Raw genomic sequence first — 19,367 nt, forward strand, 5'->3', positions numbered from 1 at the left:
CTCCTGCTTAGTCTAGACTGTTCCTTAGATTTGTTGCACGGTTGCTATCTTAGCACTTTTCTTACTCTCTGGGATTGGCTCCACTATTTCTTGGATTTCATGTCTTCTTCTCTTTTGTTTCCTTTTTTTTTTTTTTTTTTTTTTAATTTTACTGGATAACATCATGTAAGGTTATATGTAGGAGTTAATTTCCTTTTCCTTGCCTGTGTGAAAATGTAACACCCTTGTCTGCTGATTTGGCTGACCGTGGAATTCATTTTCCTTTAATACTTAAGTGGCCTTGCCTTTTTATTTTTCCTGTAGAATCTGGTGTCCTTAATGAGAAGTCTTCTGATGATTCTCATTCTTTTGTAGACTAACTCTATTTTCTTTCAGACACCCTTCTAGGATATTTTTTATCTTTGTTATGAAATTTCGTTTAGATGTGAGTACTTACTTTTTGTTATTGTGCTGGATTTTCACAAATCTCTATTTTTGCAGATTTGTTTCGTTTAAGCTTTGGAGTATTTTCTTGTATTATTTCATTGTCAGTTCTCTATTTTCTGTCTTTTTTTCTAGAACTGTTATTTGGATGTTGAATTGTCTGGATTGATCATCTGTCTTTTATTTTTTATATTTTCCTTATGTCTTTTTGCTTCACCTTTTCTGGAAAACTTCCTTGGATTTTGTCTTCACTTCTCCAAAAGAAAAAAAAAAAAAAATTAATGGGCATCTGGGTGGCTCAGTCCATTGAGCATCCAACTCTTGGTTTCAGCTCAGGTCATGATCTCAGGGTTCCTGAGTTTGAGCCCCGCATGCATTGGGCTCTGTACTGACAGTGTGAAGCCTGCTTGGGATTCTATCTCCCTTGTTCTCTGCCCCTCCCCCACTTGCTCTCTTTCTCTCTCAAAAATAAAAAAATAAACTTAAAAATTAATGAGACATGCTGAAAGACACAAATTTCCAAACCTTTTTTATTTCCTCATTTTTTTTCATAGCATTTGGTGCTGACTTTATGAACTTTGTTACATCTCTTGAGGATACAAATTTGTACATGTTTAAATTTTTTTATTTTGAAATGATAAGTTGTAGAAATAAGTACAGTACAAAAAATTTCTCCCTGACTGATGCCTTTATCCTGAATATTTTAGTGTGTATTTTCTACAAACCAGGATCTACTTAATCACAATCCAACCATAGACTTAAATAGTTAACATTTATTTATATATGTATGGACTCTGGTTTCTTTATTCAACTGGATATGTTCTGTTACTGTCATTGTTTATTCTGATGCTCAGATTGTCCTGGTTTGGCCAATAAGAGCCTTTTTGATATTCTTTCTGTCCTTTGGCATCACCTTATCTTTCTTTAACTTCCTTGCTTTGTGGCACAATACTGTACTTCTGGCTTATCTTGTACTTTTCCTGCTTCAGAGGCGGAATTGCCTGTCTTCCCAAGGATTCCTAGTTCTTTTTAAGAGAAAGTGGTGTTTACAGGATCTGTGCATTAGGTTGCGCATTGCTATTGGACTTTGCTGGTTTTTTAAGAGGACAGCTGGTGTGTTTATGTGTATGTGTTTCATGTGTGTGTTTGTGTATTGGAAACCATAAGTACATGGTGATATTTCTCATTTAGCATTACAGGATTGAACCTAGCTTTTTCTCCCTTATGTTTGCAATTCCCTTCTCTGAGATAGAGAAACTTGACTTCCATTATCCTTAATATATTTACTTATTTAATCAGTCCCCTGGATTTAGCCAGTGTTCATCCCTGCTGTCACTCTTCACCCTCACCCTTGCATGGACACCCTGTTCTGCTTGGGCTGTTAGTCTTCATTTTAGGTTGCTTTACCCTTCTACACCTCTGCATGGAAATCTGCCCTCCCGCCCCCCATCTCCAATACCATTTGGCCTTTGATATCCCTCACCAAACTACTCCTCAGCTTGGATGCCCTCTCCACTGTGCTTGGGCTCTGATACACCTTGTCAAGTTGCCTTTGTATAGATGCCCTCCTCACCTTGCTTTAGAGTGCTGATATGCTGTACTAGGAAAATCCCCTTATGTGGATGCTCTCCTTACCATATTCTGGCCCTGCCTCTACCCCTACCTCTACCCCAGTTTTGGATACCTTTTACTTTTTTACATTTTTTGGTCTTTGATTCTCATACCAGACACCCCCCACCCAGGCTTTTCCCCCTTTCTCCCACTGTACTCTTCTATACCTAATGACTTTAGGACTAAATTGTTTTGGAGAGTTGAAAGGGGGGAGGTGGGTATATGTTTCATCCAGGAGTAATTTTTCATTTTACTATGGTTTTTCACAATTAACTATTATTTGTTCATATTTATGAATAAATAATAAATAACAAGCTGGGGGGACTATTTATGTAGGTAGGACTTACAGCTTTAGTTTAGAATTATCAGGCAGGGAGCTGAGCTTTGCTGTGGAGACCTAAATTCTGGGAATCAGTAGTCCTTTCTCTAAGAATGAGCATTCATCTATAGGAGCTTTACTAGTTTCCCCAAACTGTATGTGTGTGGGAGGGGAGGGGTGGGGGAGCAGCTGCGGACGGAGTTGGAGGATGGAGATTAATCCTTTAGTTTTTGGTCTTCAGAGAAAAATGCCTGCCTACTTAGCATTATTGTCTTAGAGCTTTTGTTGTTGACAGTGGGTGTTAGCTCTTCCATGTAAAGATAATTCCCTATTTTCATTTCTGCGTTTCTCATGAGCTTTCCTTTTCTGAATTTTTAGCCTTTATGGGATTCTGCAGGGCAGTGTGGTATCTCAGTTATAGTTTCCTGAAGTTCTCTGGAAAGTTTCTGTTCGTGGCTTTGTTAGTTATGGATCCATTTTCATAAGTTTGAAAAATTTCTTTCTGGCTTTCTTCTCAGGTTGGGATGTTTTCAGCTGTAAATAGAAATCCCATCTGAAATTTACTTAACAGTTGGGGCACCTGGGTGGTTCAGTCAGTTGAGCATCCCACTTGGGCTCAGGTCATGATCTCATCGTTCGTGGGTTCGAACCCCTCGTCAGGCTCTGTGCTGACAGTTCTTAGGGAGCCTGCTTCGGATTCTGTAACTCCCACTCTCCCTGCCCCTCCCCTGCTCGTGCTCTGTCTCTCTCTCTCAAAAAAAAAAAATTAAATTAAAAAAAATTTTTCTTAACAGTTAAAAAAAACCCTGCTATAACAAGAAAACTAAAGGTGTTGTAGCATAGGGGTTGGTTAATTTGGCAGTTTGATTGTTCTAGCAAAGATCCAGGTCATTTTCTTTTTTTTTTTCTCTTTCATCCTAAACTTTTTCTTAAGAAGGGATTGAGACAATCTCTTGCTCTTTTTCTTGTCTTAAATAGTTATGGCAGTTTTGGGCATTACATTCTCATTGACGAACATCCAAAGTCTTCAGAAGGACTTATTTTTCCTTGTGTTTTGTTTTTAAGGTTGGATAAAACTTTCCCAGAACCCCTGCTCATATCTTACTGGTTAGAGTCCATCTGTCACATGTGTATTTGAAAAACAGTCTGTGTGTGTGTGTGTGTGTGTGTGTGTGTGTGTGAGAGAGAGAGAGAGAGAGAGAGAGGGAGAGAAAAAGAAATTAAATAAACTTATCTTTAGACCTTTGCCTCTTTGACCAGCAGCATTTGATACTGGGGCCTTTTCAGAATCTGCATTTAAGTAGGAGTCAACCAGATAATCTCTGCAAGTCAACAAGATGACTTGATTGTACATTAGTATTTGAAAAATACTGGTCTAAACTAGTAAAGACTTAACCCCTGGGACTGAGAGAAACCTCATTTGTGAAAGTACAGGATCTCAAAATACCTGATCAAAATCAGGGTTCAATAAGAAGGGAAAAAGGAGGAGGGAATCAGTGTCTGCCCATAATCCTTCCCCCACCGCTTTTTTTTGGTTGTAGCTCTGTGTGTGTGTGTGTGTGTGTGCTTTTTAAAAATCGTAGTAGGAGAAAAAGATGAACGGAGGTATAGCTAGTCTATCATCTTGAATATGCAATCTGTTATAGCTTTTCTTGTATTGAACCCTGTAAAATATTAATAGTATGCATATATGATGTCCTGTAATCTAAAATTCTATACTTAAAGGTGGTAAAATAGATCCTTATTAATCTTTACTTAAGGGTGTATTCATTTTCTATTGTTTAGTAACAATATTGCCATAAACTTAGCAGCTTAAAACAATACACATCTATGATCTCACAATTTTTGTGTTTCAGTAAGTCTGGGAGTGACTAATTAGGTACTCTGCAAGGCTGCCATCAAGGTGTTGGCCAGGTCTGGGTTCTCTACTGGGGGAGGATCTGCTTCCAAGCTCACCTGGTTGTTGGCATCATTTAGTTCTCTCTAGGCTCTGGGACTGATAGCCTCAGTTTTTTGCTGGCTGTTAGCCAGAGACCTTCATCAGTTTCTCCATAGGTCAGCTCATAGCAAAACAGCTTGCATCTTCAAAGCCAGCAAGGGTGAGAGATTCCTAGCAAGATAGACATTGTAATCTTACATCATTATATACAATCCATCATCTTTGTCATATTCTGTTGGTTAGAAGTCAGTCATAAGTCATGTCCACAGTCAAGGAGAGGGAATTGCACAAGGACACGAATATCAAGAGATTGGGCGGGTGTCATAGGGACCACTCTAGAGATTGTCTATTGCAAACAATGTATACATCTGACCATAAGAACACCTGATGATATGAATTATACATTGTATTCAGGCTTCTACTTAAAATTTGTACTGTACTTTATACTAAGGCATTTGAGAAATTTGCAGATGTAGCCAAATATTTAAAATCATTGAAGGAAGCCTTGATGCTATCTTTGTAATGTTGTCGTTAAACAGGTTCCTTAATTTTAAGTTTATTAATATGGTTAATTATATTTCATGAATTAAATTTTAGACGTTTATTTTTCTTTTTTTAGTTGACTATATCGTGGAGTATGACTATGATGCTGTACATGATGATGAATTAACTATTCGAGTTGGTGAAATCATCAGGAATGTGAAAAAACTGCAGGAGGAAGGATGGCTAGAAGGAGAATTAAATGGGAGAAGAGGAATGTTTCCTGATAATTTTGTTAAGGTAAGTACTCTCACCTAAATTTTTAGCTGTTGCCTCATAGGATTTGATCTTTAACTTTAAGAAATACATGTATTTTAAAAACTAAAATGTTGAAAGTGAATTTTTACTCTACAGTTGTTTGGTGCCTTGGTGGATAATAACACTATGTGTATGTATGTGCACATGTGTTTATGTATGTATATATGTATCTATTTACCTGTCTTTTTATAAAAATAAATAGTACTTTGTGTTAGGGTCGCACTTTGTAATTTACAAGGTAGTTTTGCTGTGTACATTCTCATTTGAGCCTTCAAGCCTTATAAAGTAAGTAGGGTGGGTGATGACCCCATTTTTAAATATGGTGACATTACAGATGAGAGGTTAAATGGTTTACCCAATGTTGGCTAGCTAAGATCGAGAATCTGAACTGAAATCCAGGATCATTTACTTAAGTCTAATTGTATCTTGTTGATTTTGCAGCCCCTTTGCAAATATCTTAGGTTCCTATTTTAAGTGTCAGCCCTGCAGCAGTTATTGATCAAAGTAGGAGTGTTTCCAACTAACTACCAAATTATCCCTTTGTTAGTGAATATTCAGTCACTTCCCCCAGGGAACAATCAAGATTCTTAAGTCTTTTGCAGACAGAGTTCTCACTAGTTTAGGGAAGGAAAAAAAAAAGTAAAGAATATCTGTATATTTATGCTTCACTTCTAATTGCCTTGGTACCTCTATTAGTTTTCTTATGCTTACTTACTACTGGCCTCTTTAGATTGATTCTGAGTTCTTCTGGGAAGGCTAGAATGTGTCTCATTTTTTTTGTCCACCTTATATAGTAATTGTTACGAATACCTGCACACTGTGGATATTTAGATAATATTTGTTCCCTGAATAGATTTGTATTCAGTTGTGGTTTTACGTCTAAATATGAACTCATACTGTAATGCTAATTGATTTCAGAGAAGGTGAACTAACTATATGCTACCTAAATACATTTTATCTCTTGAAACAACTGAGAAAGGCTATAGTAGGGATTTGAACTTGTAATAGGGGAAGATTGCTTTTGTTTTTATTTTTTTGTTTAATAAATTGACTTATTTCTTATAACCTAAAATGGAGTGTAATGCAGATACCTTGGTAATTGAATAGAATAAATGGATTTAAATATGGTCAAGTTCTAGATTTGTCCCTTGCTGGTCATTTGATGTAGTTCAAACCACATAATTTATCTGTTTTCTTATCCTTAAAATGGCATATTTATAGTCAGTATATGGTAAGCCATGACATTGCTCTCTCACCTCTCTCTCTTTCTCTGTGTCTCTTTAAAAAAAGGAAAGTGGCTTTTTTTTTTTTTAATTAAAAACATTTTTTTTAATTTACATCAAAGTTAGCATATAGTGTAACAATGATTTCAGGAGTAGATTCCTTAGTGCCCCTTACCCATTTAGCCCATCCCCCCTTCCCTCATTCCCCCTTCCCTCAACAGAGTAAGCCTCTGTTTGTTCTCCATATTGAAGAGTCTGTTATGTTTTAGTATATGTGCTGCCGAAGCGAGCACAAGAGTCTGTTATGTTTTGTCCTGCTCCCTGTTTTTATATTATTTTTGCTTCCCTTCCCTTGTGTTCATCTGTTCTGTGTCTTAAAGTCCTCACATGAGTGAAGTCATATGATATTTGTCTTTCTCCAACTGATTAATTTTGCTTAGCATAATACCCTTTAGTTCCATCCACGTAGTTGCAAATGGCAAGATTTCATTCTTTTTGGTTGCTGAGTAATACTCCATTGTGTGCATGTGTGTGTGTGTGTGTGTGTGTGTGTGTGTGTGTGTACACATATCTTCTTTATCCATTCATCCATTGATGGACATTTGGGCTCTTTCCATACTTTGGTTATTGTTGATAGTGCTGCTATAAACATTGGGGTGAATGTGCCCCTTCGAAACAGCACACCTGTATCCCGTGGTTAAATGCCTAGTAGTGCAATTGCTGGGTCATAGGGTAGTTCTATTTTTAGTTTTTTGAGGAACCTCTGTATTGTTTTCCAGAGTGGCTGCACCAGGAAAGTGGCTTTTTAGAGAAAGTATGTTGAAGTAATAGAACACTAAAGAAAAGTACATGAAATGTTAAGTATTAATATAGCTTTAAAAAATTTTTTTTCATTTTATTTATTTTAGAAAGCACGATCTGGAGAGAGGGGCAGAGGAGGGAGGGAGGAGGGCGGAGAGAGAGAGAGAGAGAGAGAGAGAGAGAGAGAGAGAGAGAGAGAGAGAGAAAAGAATCCCAAGCAGGTTCCACGCTTAGCATGGATTAATCCTGTGACCCTGGGATCATGACCTGAGCCAAAATCGAGACTTGGATGTTCAACCGACTGAGCCACCCAGGCGCCCCTGTATAGTTCTCTTAATTGTGTGCTGATGTATTGTCCCAGTAGTGGAGATGACTATCATAGGACTCCATTTTGAAATATATTTTACTTTCTTGTTTCATGACAATGAACACTAGAACTTGAGTTTAATGCACTGCCTGAGAATGGAGGATGCAGTTTGAGTATGCTAAATAATGGAGGGAAGCATAATCTGGGATTAAAAAGTAACCACAGGATAACAAATTAGAATGGGAGACATAAATATGAACTCATGTTCAGTTTAAAATATGTATCAATGCATACAGAAACTATGTGTGTGTTAACACTTGGGTTAATGCACGTCCATATATTTCTCAGCTGTTTCCACTGAGAGGGCCTAGAAACAGTGACATACCAGTAGCAGCAACTATCCCCAGTTACCAGATTTCGCTTTCTAAATCTTATTCTCCAATAAAAGAAGCAGGGCTCCTTAGACAAATAGCTGATTCTAGGGCTGGAGCAAGGAAAATACATGATGACCCCAGACCATCTTGTATGTAGTGCCAGAAGGTAGAGAAGTGCTCAAAAAAAACCCCACAAAATGATGGCCCATGTGAAAGCAGCCAATCTAAAAACTTTCCAGGCTCAGCTTCCAGTGTCCAGAGCTGGACTAATTTAAGCAACAGAATAACTTAATACTTGATAATTACCCAAAGAGGAGCATAAATATACGTAAGCCCATGCTGATATAGATAAGTGGTTGAGTAAATAAGTGAATGGAAAAGAAGGAATAAATCTCAGAGAATTATTTCAAATATTTGTAGATACTTCCTTTCCCTCCATCCCCTCCCCTCAAAAACATCCTGTAGGATGGGCCGGAATGAAAAATAGGTGGAAAAGAAAAATAGTAACTTTACAGTGGAGAAAACTGGCAAATACTACCATAACCAACTGTTAAAAGCTAATATCATCAGTGATATGTTGATATCATGTATCCTCTTTACCTCTGTGATACTTACTCTTCCCCCAAACCCATAATCCCAGTCTAAGCACGAGGCAAAGCATCAAACCCAAATTGAAGACAAACTACAAAATATCTGACCAGCGCTTAAAGAAAATTTCAAGGTCATGAAAACCAAATAAAGGCTGAGAAACTGATGTTGACTAGATGAGTCTAACACGACATGTGATCAAATATATCGTGGTATCTTGGGTTGGAATCTGGAACAAAAAATGGGTATTAGTGAAAAAGCTGATGAAATCTTCATAAAGTCATTGGTTTAGTTTTGACAAGTGTAATATGGTTATGCAAGATGCAACATTAGGAGAAACAATGAAGGGGATATGGGAGCTCTGTTTACTACCTTTGTAATTCTTTCAAGTTTATTTTTGAGAGAGCTCATGAGTGAGTGTGGGGCAGAGAGAAAGGTTGAGAGAGAGAATCTCATGCAGGCTCCACACTGTCAGCACAGAGCCCAAAGTGGGGCTCAAGTTGACCTGAAGTGGAGCTTGGGCTTACCCAAAGTGGGGCTGGAACCGTGAGATCTTGAGCCGAAGTCGGATGCTTAATCAACTGAGCCACCCAGGCACCCCGAAAGTTAAATTTTTATTGAAAAATTAGCCAGAGGCAGTCAATAGCAGTAGATAATAAGATAGTTGACTTCAGATGTGAAGATTCAAGAGAAAGTTGTAATTTATAATTCACTGTCCACCTGTAAATAAGCCTTTTACGCCTAATGTACTGTTACTTGAAGATATGTATGTTATTTGTAAATCTGAGACTATGAAGTGGATGGTAGAACTACTGAGGCTTCAAAATTCACATCCCTGTTATAGTTTCAGATAGCTATATTGAAGGGCATTGATATTCCAGTTGGGCTGGAAGGTTAAATCATTTTTGCAGACTGTTGAAAACAGACTTTATAGACACTAAATTTGTTTTGTGACAAACTGTTCATTTCATTGTCTCTTTGCAGTTATTTCATCTTTACTTGATTTAAAAAATATTTTACAAAGAATGTAGAACAAGGATCCATGAACTTAGGTATAGAATGTTGTCATTTTGTCATTGTTGCTTTAGAGTGTTACTTTTATAATAGAACATTACAGATAAAATTGAGTTTTTTGTTACCTCCTCTTATCATTTCTCTCTCCTCCCAACCTCCATATTCTGAAATTAAATGTATCCTTCTAATATATATTTATCTGTGAATAAACAAATAGTATTTTGTGTGATTTAGACATTGACATAATTATTGTGTCATATTGTGACTTTTTAAAATTTAATATGCCTTTCAATGTGATACATAACATTGTGTTTTTATGACACTGTGCAGTTAGCTCATAACTCTTTGGTAAATAGAGGAATGATGTCGGGACAATGAGAAAGCCGTGTTGGTTTATTTTCTAGGTAAAAGGGAGCTGTGATAAAGAGTGTAAAAGTATCATTTAGTGAGAAAGGGATAGGCTCTTAGCTTGGCTGCTTGCATAAACAGGAGTGCTTTTAGCTTTTAAATGAAACCCTTTCTTTCTTTCTTTCTTTCTTTCTTTCTTTCTTTCTTTCTTTCTTTCTTTCTTTCTTTCTTTCTTATTTGTTAATGTGATCATCTACCTAGGTATTTTTCTCAAAGTTGAACAGTCCTAGCATAAAATGTTACAGCTTTTAACTCCTGGTACTTACCTCCTCTTGTCTCTGCATCATCTTAGTACCCATAAACCAACCTATCTACTCTGTTGTTTTTATGCATTAATTTTTTTTAAGTTTATTTATTTATTTTGAGAGAAAGAGACAGCTATTGGGCAGAGGCAGAGAGAGAGGAGAGAATCTCAAGTGGGTTCCATACTGTCAGCACAAAGCCCAACGTGGGGCTTGAACTCATGAACATGAGATATCGTGACCTGAGCTGAAACCAAGAGTCAGACTTAAGTGACTAAGCTACCCATAGGCACCCGATGCATTTTTTTTTTTTAACGTTTTATTTATTTTTGAGACAGAGAGAGACAGAGCATGAACGGGAGAGGGGCAGAGAGAGAGGGAGACACAGAATCGGAAGCAGGCTCCAGGCTCTGAGCCATCAGCCCAAGAGCCCGACGCGGGGCTCGAACTCACAGACCGCGAGATCGTGACCTGAGCTGAAGTCGGAGGCTTAACCGACTGAGCCACCCAGGCGCCCCCCCAATGCATTTTTAATAGCTATAGAGGAATCCATTTGTCATGACTGTTTGGGCAGTCTTAAGTTATTACCCACTTTCCAAGGTTTCAGTTATTGTTATTTATTTTTACTTTCATTTTTAGTGCTCAGGTTCCAAACTTGTGTAGGTTTAAAGTGGTATGCCCCAAACCCTACTTTCTTTTTCTTTTTTTCTTTTTCTTTTTCTTTTTCTTTTCCTTCCTCTTTTTCTTTTCCTTTTCCTTTTCCTTTTCCTTTTCCTTTTCCTTTTCCTTTTCCTTTTCCTTTTTCTCTTTCTCTTTTTTTTCTTTCTTTTTCTTTTTTTCTTTTTCTTCTTCTTCTTCTTCTTCTTCTTCTTCTTCTTCTTCTTCTTCTTCTTTTCCTTTTCCTTTTCCTTTTCCTTTTTCTTTTTCTTTTTATTTTCTTTTCTCTTTTCCTTTCTTTTCTTTCCTTCCTTCCTTCATAATCACTGGTATTTTTCGTGTGTTTGATTTCACAGAATCAGTAGTATTTTAGTGTGTGATTCCCCCTACCCCCGGAGGTTAGATGTTTAGGAATACATGTGTAGTTTTATAGTAGAGATTCCTTTTTAACAGTTACATAGTATTCCATTCTAGGTCTTTACCACATTTTATAAATATTTAGAGCTATTTTCTTTTTCTTTTTTTTTTTTTTAGCTATTGAAAACAGTGCTGTGGTGAATATCCTTTTGTAGGTTATATACATTGCTGAGAATTTGCTGCATCGTAGGGTATGCCCATATTCCACTGTTTTAGACATTGTACAGTTTCTCACTAAATAATTATACCATTATATTTAAATTCCTACCAGTAGTATAAGAGTACCTTTCTTCCATGTTCTTATAAACATTTGATACCATCAGATCTTTTATTTTCTTTTTAATCTTATAGATCTATAGTAGTATCCACATGTTACAGTGTTTCATATTTGTGATTACAAGGGAAGTTAGATATCTTTTCACACTTACTGGCCACTTAAATTTCTTTTCCTGTGTCTAGCCTGTTCAGATATTTCTCTCCATTTTTCCATTGAGTTCTTGCTCATTGTCATTGATTTGTAGTACTTCTTAATGTGAATACTGTGAATTCTTACTGTGAATTCCATATTGTGAATACTAGGCCTTTGTCTTCCTTCTGCTTATGTGTCTTTTTCTCTTTCATAAGTGCTTTTATTTTCTTTATCTTTTTGTTATTTAATTTTTTAAAAATTTACATCCAAATTAGCATATAGTGCAACAATGATTTCAGGAGTAGATTCTTTTTTTTTTTTTAATGAGAATTTAATTTTAATTTTTTTAAAATTTACATCCAAATTAGCATATAGTGCAACAGTGATTTCAGGAGTAGTTTCCTTAGTGCCCTTTACCCACTTAGCCCATTCCCCCCCTCCCACAACCCCTCCAATACCCCTCAGTTTGTTCTCCATATTTATGAGTCTCTTCTGTTTTGCCCCCCTCCCTGTTTTTATATTATTTTTATTTCCCTTCCCTTATGTTCATCTGTTTTGTCTCTTAAAGTCCTCATATGAGTGAAGTCATATATTTGTCTTTCTCTGACTAATTTCACTTAGCATAATACCCTCCAGTTCCATCCACGTAGTTGCAAATGGCAAAATTTTATTCTTTTTGATTGCTAAGTAATGCTCCATTGTATGTGTGTGTGTGTGTGTGTGTGTGTGTGTGTGTATGTATATATATATATGTGTATGTATATGTATATATATACATATATATGTATATATATACATATATATGTATATATATATCACGTCTTTATCCATTCATCCATCAATGGACATTTGGGCTCTTTCCATACTTTGGCTATTGTTGATAGTGCTGCTATAAACATGGGGGTGCATGTGTCCCTTCGAAACAGCACACCTGTATCCTGTGGATAAATACCTAGTAGTGCATTTGCTGGGTCGTAGGGTAGTTCTATTTTTAGTTTTTTTTGAGGAACCTCCATACCGGTTTCCAGAGTGGCTGCACCAGCTTGCATTCACATCATAAGTGCTTTTTGTGACTTGTCTTAGTATAACTTGGGAGCAGGGAAGGTTTAAAGACATTAATCTTCTAAGTTTTCTTTAGTTTTAAAGTTTTGATTTTCAGCATAAATCATTAATCAGTCTTGCTTTATTTTTTGTACAGCTGTGATTTAGGCACTGCTTTATTTTTTGTACAGCTGTGATTTAGGCACTAATTAAATTTTTTTCCACATTAAAAAATATTGAATAGTCTACTCTTTCCTTATGGATTTGTAGTGTTTAAGAATTGAGCCAAAATTGGGAAGAAACTTGATAGTTTATCAGATCTTTCCACATTCTCAACTTCAGTGTTTTAGACTAAAGCTTAGACTCAAGTGTCTGATTTGTTTGTTCATGTAAACTTTGAGATTCAGTGTCAGTGTTGTTATTTGTGATATTTGGCACTCTGCTGTAACTGAGATGAAACAAAGTAAATACTCCATTAAATAAATGCTTAGTGATTGACTATGAAGTATTTTGGGGTGTGGTGAGAAGAGTTCCCACAACTTACTTTATTGGGGGAGGTAACAGCATGAAAATAGGTGGAAAAATTGCTGTGCCTTTTTGGCTGAGTGTCAGATATGTCGTAAAGATAATAGGTGCTAAAGGATCTTGGAGAAAATATTTTTCAGAGATTTTGGAAGTAACACTTGAGTTGGTCTTTAAAGATAGGAAGTTAGATGAATAATTAGTGTGCTCTATGCCTGTCAAAGGCACAAAATGTTTTGCGGTAAAAATAATGGACTATTTTGGCTGAATGCAAGTTTTTCTATGGGAGTGTGTATAATGGGAATTAAGGCCAAAAGTATGGATTGAAGCCAGTGGTACAGTGCATTTTGAGTGTCATTTAAAGGTATTAAGACTAATTGAGGCGCTTGGGTGGCTCAGTCAGTTAAGTGTTTGACTTCAGCTCAGGTCACGATCTCACGGTTTTTGAGTTTGAGCCCCAGGTTGGGCTCTGTGCTGACAGCTCAGAGCTTGGAGCCTGCTTGGGATTCTGTGTCGCCCTCTCTCTCTGCCCCATCCCAATCCTGTTCTGTCTCTCTCTCACTCTCTCAAAAATAAATAAACATTAAAAAAAATTTTTTTTTAAAGGTATTAAGACTATTTGAAAGATACTAGGGAAATCACAGGTTTTGGAGACAGGAGAAGGAAGATAGAATGCTTTAATGGATTAATCTTAGTGAGAAGGAAAGATTTTATTAAAGAGGAAAGAGTTGAAGCTATAAAGTGTAGTGAAAGTGGTCCAGTGAGAGTGGAAGCAAATGGATAGCTAATAGACATAATACCTTTTATTCATGTTAAGACTTTGCATGTTCCCATCCATTTTCTCACTTTATTCTGACATCTTTGAAAATTAGGGAATATGTTATTCATGCCCAAAATTATACCGGTGATAGTCGGTAGGCCACGGGCTTGGTAGTAGGTAGCTCTATGACAGGCAAATACCAGCCTGTTTTTAGATGAGAAATGTATTTTATGTAGTAGGTGCTGGTTATTACATTTTGTAACATTCCCTGCTTTTAAGAATCTAAGGACAAAGTGATATGAATCTTAGCCATTGAAATTCTCCAGTAGCATCAGCATAGTTGAAAGAGGTTAGAATGACAAAATTAAGTGCTTTTGATAACCTTTAGAATTGACTCTTGAAAAGAAAAATCAAACTGCTTCCTCAGAATGAAATTTTATGGAAATAAACTTTTTCCCCCCAAAACTAAACTTGAGATTTGATGTGAGGGCATTTCAAAGACTAAAGAGGGAATGAAAATATGCAAAAAATGTAAAAATAATAAGATATTTAGAAAATGAAGCCGACTCTCAATGCTCATGTACAGTTTTCTGTAGGTAACTTTATAAAATGAAATCAGAGTTTCATTCTTGTTCTCCTACTGCCTCCATTCCTGGAAATTGTGCTGAAAAACAAGGTTTAATTATACAAGTTAAGAAAGTAGAAGGCCCAGCGTATCAGTAAGAATGGGATAGCTTACATTGTAGTAACAGCATTACAATCTCCATGGTGGCATAACACAAGGAATACATGCTTTCATACAGATCGTAGTCCAGCTAGTGAGTTATGTTTAATTAAGTAAAATAAGAGCTTTCTTTCTCTGTTGCAAGTAAGATCAGCAGCAACTTTAGCACCAAGTAGGGGATACTTCTCAGCTGTATTTGAAGCCTGTAGTTTTCATCAACCACATGTCTCTTTCTGCAGCACTTGTGTAGCAGGGTTTTCAGTTCCTTTTAGATCACGAGCCTCTTCAGTATCTCTGTTAAGAAACCCAATTTCCCAGGTACTCTCTTTTGAGGTATGTTTTAGTAAGATCAGTGGCAGTACTGCAGTATAGCCTCCACGTACCCTGCCTCTCCATCGTATTCTTTTCTGTTTGTGATCTGTTCATTTGTCCAAATTCTTACTGAGGCTCTTTCTGTGTGTTAGGACTTTTTATAGATGCTAGGGACACGGTAGTGGATAAAACAGGTAAGTTCCCTTCTCTTTGTGAATTTATTTTTAATGGTGGGAGGAAAACAGACAAATGTAAAAAAAAATAAATGAATAAGATGATAATTTTCGATAGTCATTAGTGCTTTGAAAGAGAAAAAGTGAGTGATGGGAGGTGGAAAATGGCATTTGATACTTTAATTTGGATGTTGTAGGATAGCCTCTCTGAGGTTATTTGGTCAGAAAAACCCAGAAAGGTGTAGAGGAGATAAGGAATGAATTCCTTTTGAGGAGGATCTTGATATTAGAAGAAAGTAGACTTACTGTGATAGATGTGGTTGCCAACTCCTCTACGAGAGCTATGTCAAGAAGATAGCGTGGCATTAGGAAAGGAACGTGGCCTTTGGAGTCAGGATGTATAGACCTCTGTTTGACTTCCTACCCCCACCTCCCCCATACCCATACATATGCCTCCTGCATGTTCTTCCTTAAAGATGTTTCACTCTAGAGCATGCATTTCTTACTGTGTAAATGTGGGGAATCCCACCTGTTTGAGTTGTTGGTAGGAATTAGATTTTGAGTGTCTGTACTTTGCATGTAGATATGAAATGGATTTATTATTTCATCTTGTTATATTTTGCTCAGGAACTTCCTTTTCATAAAGGGAAAATCAGAGAAGAAAATCACCTATGTTGTTAATTTAGTCAATAAATAGGTTCCCTTCCCCCCCCCCCCACCCCGTGCCTGTACTATACCTGCTACTGTTAAATCAAATGTTAATAATAAAATAGGTAAATAAGAACTTTTCTAATTTCTCTTTAAGAAAAGCCAGTGGTTTTTAAGGAAGGACAAAAATAAAGAAGAAAGTAATTGGGAAAATATAAGATAAGAAGTTAGCCTGATTAGCCTGTTTCCCTAAACCAAATCTGTAGTCTTGGTGTTGGTTGTGGTGGAACAGATCAAGTCTGTTTAAAAGTGGGCCAGCTGTGTGAGAAGTTAGACAGTAAAAAAGCTTTTAGTGTGTTAGGATTTGTGTAAGCTCTAGCTCCTTAGGGTAAAACTAATTTTGGTAGGTCTTTTCTGGGGAACTAAAGTCTTATATTTAGAAGAGTGATCTGGAAGAAATTATTATTATTATTATTTTATTTATTTTTTAAGTCCTTTGGAATGGAAAAGGTAGTTCTAAGAAGATGAGGGGGCTCAAATGAAATGCCTTTGGAAAGTTGTTTCAGATACTGAGAAAGGAGAAAGCAGACATTTGTCAGACTTGTTATTAAAAGTTGAGGATTTGTGTTCAAGTCTTCGTAGAAGTATTGGCAGTATAAATACAGAAAAAAATCATAATGTTGGTTGAGGACCTTGGATCTATATTGAAACTTTATTTTTCTTAAAGAGAGAACCTGTGCTGGGGAAAAAAAAAAAAAAAAAGAGCTACCTCCAGTCCAGTTTCCCACTCTGTCTCCATTGACACTTGGAGAGATAGGAGCTCCTGGTTACTACTGGGTCGGGTAGGAGTTCAGGCTCCACTTGGCCTCCATTGAATCCTTGACCGAAGGGCAGGTGTGCCTCATTAGTATTGCCTTGTGGCCTCCACTGGCAGTGGGAGGAGAGGAAACTCGTTCCCTGCCCTCTCCAGTGGGGAAGGGAGTCTTGGCTCTCCACTTGGCCTTCTCTGATACCACCCTGGCTGGGTGAGTGGGGTAGTGGTTGTGATTGGGGTGTCTGGTTATAGCCTGGTGAGGGTGGAAGTCTAGGTTCTCTGCTTAGCTTTGGCTGGCATGGGTGGGGAGGGGGCTACAGTTTTGTTTTTTGGGTTTTTTTTCCCCTGTGTTATTTGACTGTAGTAGAGTGATTTTATCGGCTAGGAGTTTTCTGTCTTGCTAGGCTACCCTTTTCTTGGTCCTCTGGTTGGAGAGACCCCAGCTTTTCTTGGAGTCCCTCCCCCCCCCCCCCCCCCCCCCGGCCTCATTGGCATTAACAGGTTGTCAGCTTCTCCAGTATTTAGTCTAGAATATATGAGGCAAAAAGAAACCTCGTGAACTCACTAACCAGGTTCTAAGGAACCTGGGCTGTCTTGGCTAACCTGTCTTCTTTTCTTCACTTTTCAGAATACTTTTATCTGTATTTTTAAGTTATTTATTGCTTTAGAGAGAGAGTGTGGGAGGGGAGAGAGAGAACCCCAAGCAGGCTCCTGCGCTGTCAGCACAAAGCCCTGTGCGGGACTTGAACTCACTAACTGTGAGATCTTACCTGAGCTGAAATCAAGAGTCTGATGCTTAATCTAGTGAGCCACCCAGGCGCCTCCAGATTATTTTTATCTATTTATTTTTAATATGTAATGTCTAGAGTTTTTAACATTTTATCTAGTGGGAGGAATAAGGAAAAGTACATCTGTCCCATCTTTACGTAAGGGAAATCTAGTTGGTGATGCAGTTTTTAAAAGTACTTATTTTAATTCCAGTTAGTTAACATACAGTGTTATATTAGTTTCAGATGTACAATATAGTAATTCAACTCTTCCATATATCACCCTGTGCTCATCACGCCAAGTGCACTCCTTAATCCCCATCACCTATTTCACCCATCTCCCCACTTCCTTCCCCTCTGGCAAGCATCAGATAGATGGTTATGCACTTAATAGATTGTAATGCGTATCCTTAAAGTCTAAAAACTCACTACATAGAGTTTCTTTTAGAAATGGTTTAATAATAGCTAGTTTTTCTTGGGGCAGCTGGGTGATTCAGTCGGTTAAGCATCCGACTTTTCGGCTCAGGTCATGATCTCACAGTTTGTGAGTTCGAGCCCCACATCGGGCTCGGAGCTTGGAGCTTGCTTCAGATTCTGTGTCTCCTTCTCTCTCTGCCCCTCCCCCACTGGTGCGCGCGCGCGCGCGCGCGCGCTCTCTCCCTCTCTCTCTCTCTCTCTCTGTCAAAAATAAATAAATGTAAAAAAAATTTTTAATAATAGCTAGTTTTTCTTAAGAAAAGTAGAGAAGTATCAGTGAAATAAGGTATTAAAAGAAGTTAACAGAAATACTTTTATTAGTTGTACAGTGTTTGGTGTATAAGGGATGTTAATTTGTGAGCTTTGATAGAGCTTTCTTGTGAGCTTTATACCGATGGTATTATAGTTTATTACATGATATTGTTACATATTTTTACTTTAGAAAATAAATATATATATTCACAGAAGAGGTCTCAGGTGCTGGTAAAGGAATTGCTGTTCCTTGCCTTTTTAAATGTAAAATGAAATTTTGATCCCTTTTGAAGAGTTCTCAGAGCTTGGTAAAGTGTTTCAGACTTTTTATATAATAAAGAACAAGGAAACAAGTTATTAACACTTAAATATTTTCAGGAAGCTGACAAGTTACTAAAAATCTTTTGGATATTTTTTCTTTATTTTGACTTAAATTTCTAGCCTTTTTTTTCCTCATTTACAGAAAGGTTAAAATCATTGAATCCTTTTTTTTTTAAACTTAGGCAGTTTGACAACTTACCTCTCATTAAAAATGTTTCTTTTTTTTTTTAACGTTTATTCATTTTTGAGAGAGAGCAGACAGAGTGCGAGTGGGGGAGGGACAGAGAGAGAGGGAGACAGAATCTGAAGCAGGCTCCAGGCTCCAGGCTCCGAGCTGTCAGCACAGAGCCCGATGCGGGGCTCGAACTCACGGAGTGTGAGATCACGACCTGAGCCGAAGTCGGACGCTCAACCGACTGAGCCACCCAGGCGCCCCTTATTTTATTTCTATATTCCATTGATTAAATGGTTAAGTAGACATTAAATCTTTAAGTATATTTAAAATCTTTTTAAAAAGTTACTTTTAAAGAAAAACTAGCAATATGGGGAATAAGATGGTGATCTGTGACTAGTTTGGATGAGTCTTAGTGATTTCTTGCTTTTTAAATATTGCAGCTTTTGGGGTGCCTGGGTGGCTCAGTCCATTAAGTGTCTGGCTCTTGATTTCAGCTCAGGTCATGATCTCATGGTTGTGAGTTCGAGCCTTACCTTGATTCTCTGTCTTCCTCTCTCTCTGCCTGTTCCCTGCTCACGCTCGTGCACTCTCTCTTGCTGTCTCAGAACAAAACTTTATCACATCTTTTTTCTGGAAGAATGCTGGTTTTGTTTTTAAATCTGTTGATACTCCACTGTTCTTATAAGAAGAATTATTTTTTTAATTCAGGAAATGGCAATGTGATTTTATGTGACCTTAATTTTTTTGAATCATTTATTTTATGAACACTGTTAGTTCTTTTAGATAAACCTTAGCAATGTTTTCAAGTTTTAGAAGACGTATTGGTGACTTTGATAGAGTAGTTCAGGAAA

The 19,367-nt window shown here is 37.2% G+C and overlaps 1 protein-coding gene across 1 annotated transcript in view; it reads left to right on the forward strand.

Moving 5' to 3' along the window:
* Positions 1 to 19,367, forward strand: part of LOC102955036 (CD2 associated protein) — a 139,994-nt gene that overhangs the window by 32,920 nt on the left and 87,707 nt on the right. Inside the window, exon 2 of the mRNA XM_042986523.1 lies at positions 4,912 to 5,072. Within this exon, the coding sequence (XP_042842457.1) occupies positions 4,912 to 5,072 (161 nt within the window). The remainder of the gene's footprint in view (positions 1 to 4,911; positions 5,073 to 19,367) is intronic.

This window comes from Panthera tigris, chromosome B2, assembly GCF_018350195.1.
Source record: "Panthera tigris isolate Pti1 chromosome B2, P.tigris_Pti1_mat1.1, whole genome shotgun sequence".
NCBI lineage: Eukaryota > Metazoa > Chordata > Mammalia > Carnivora > Felidae > Panthera > Panthera tigris.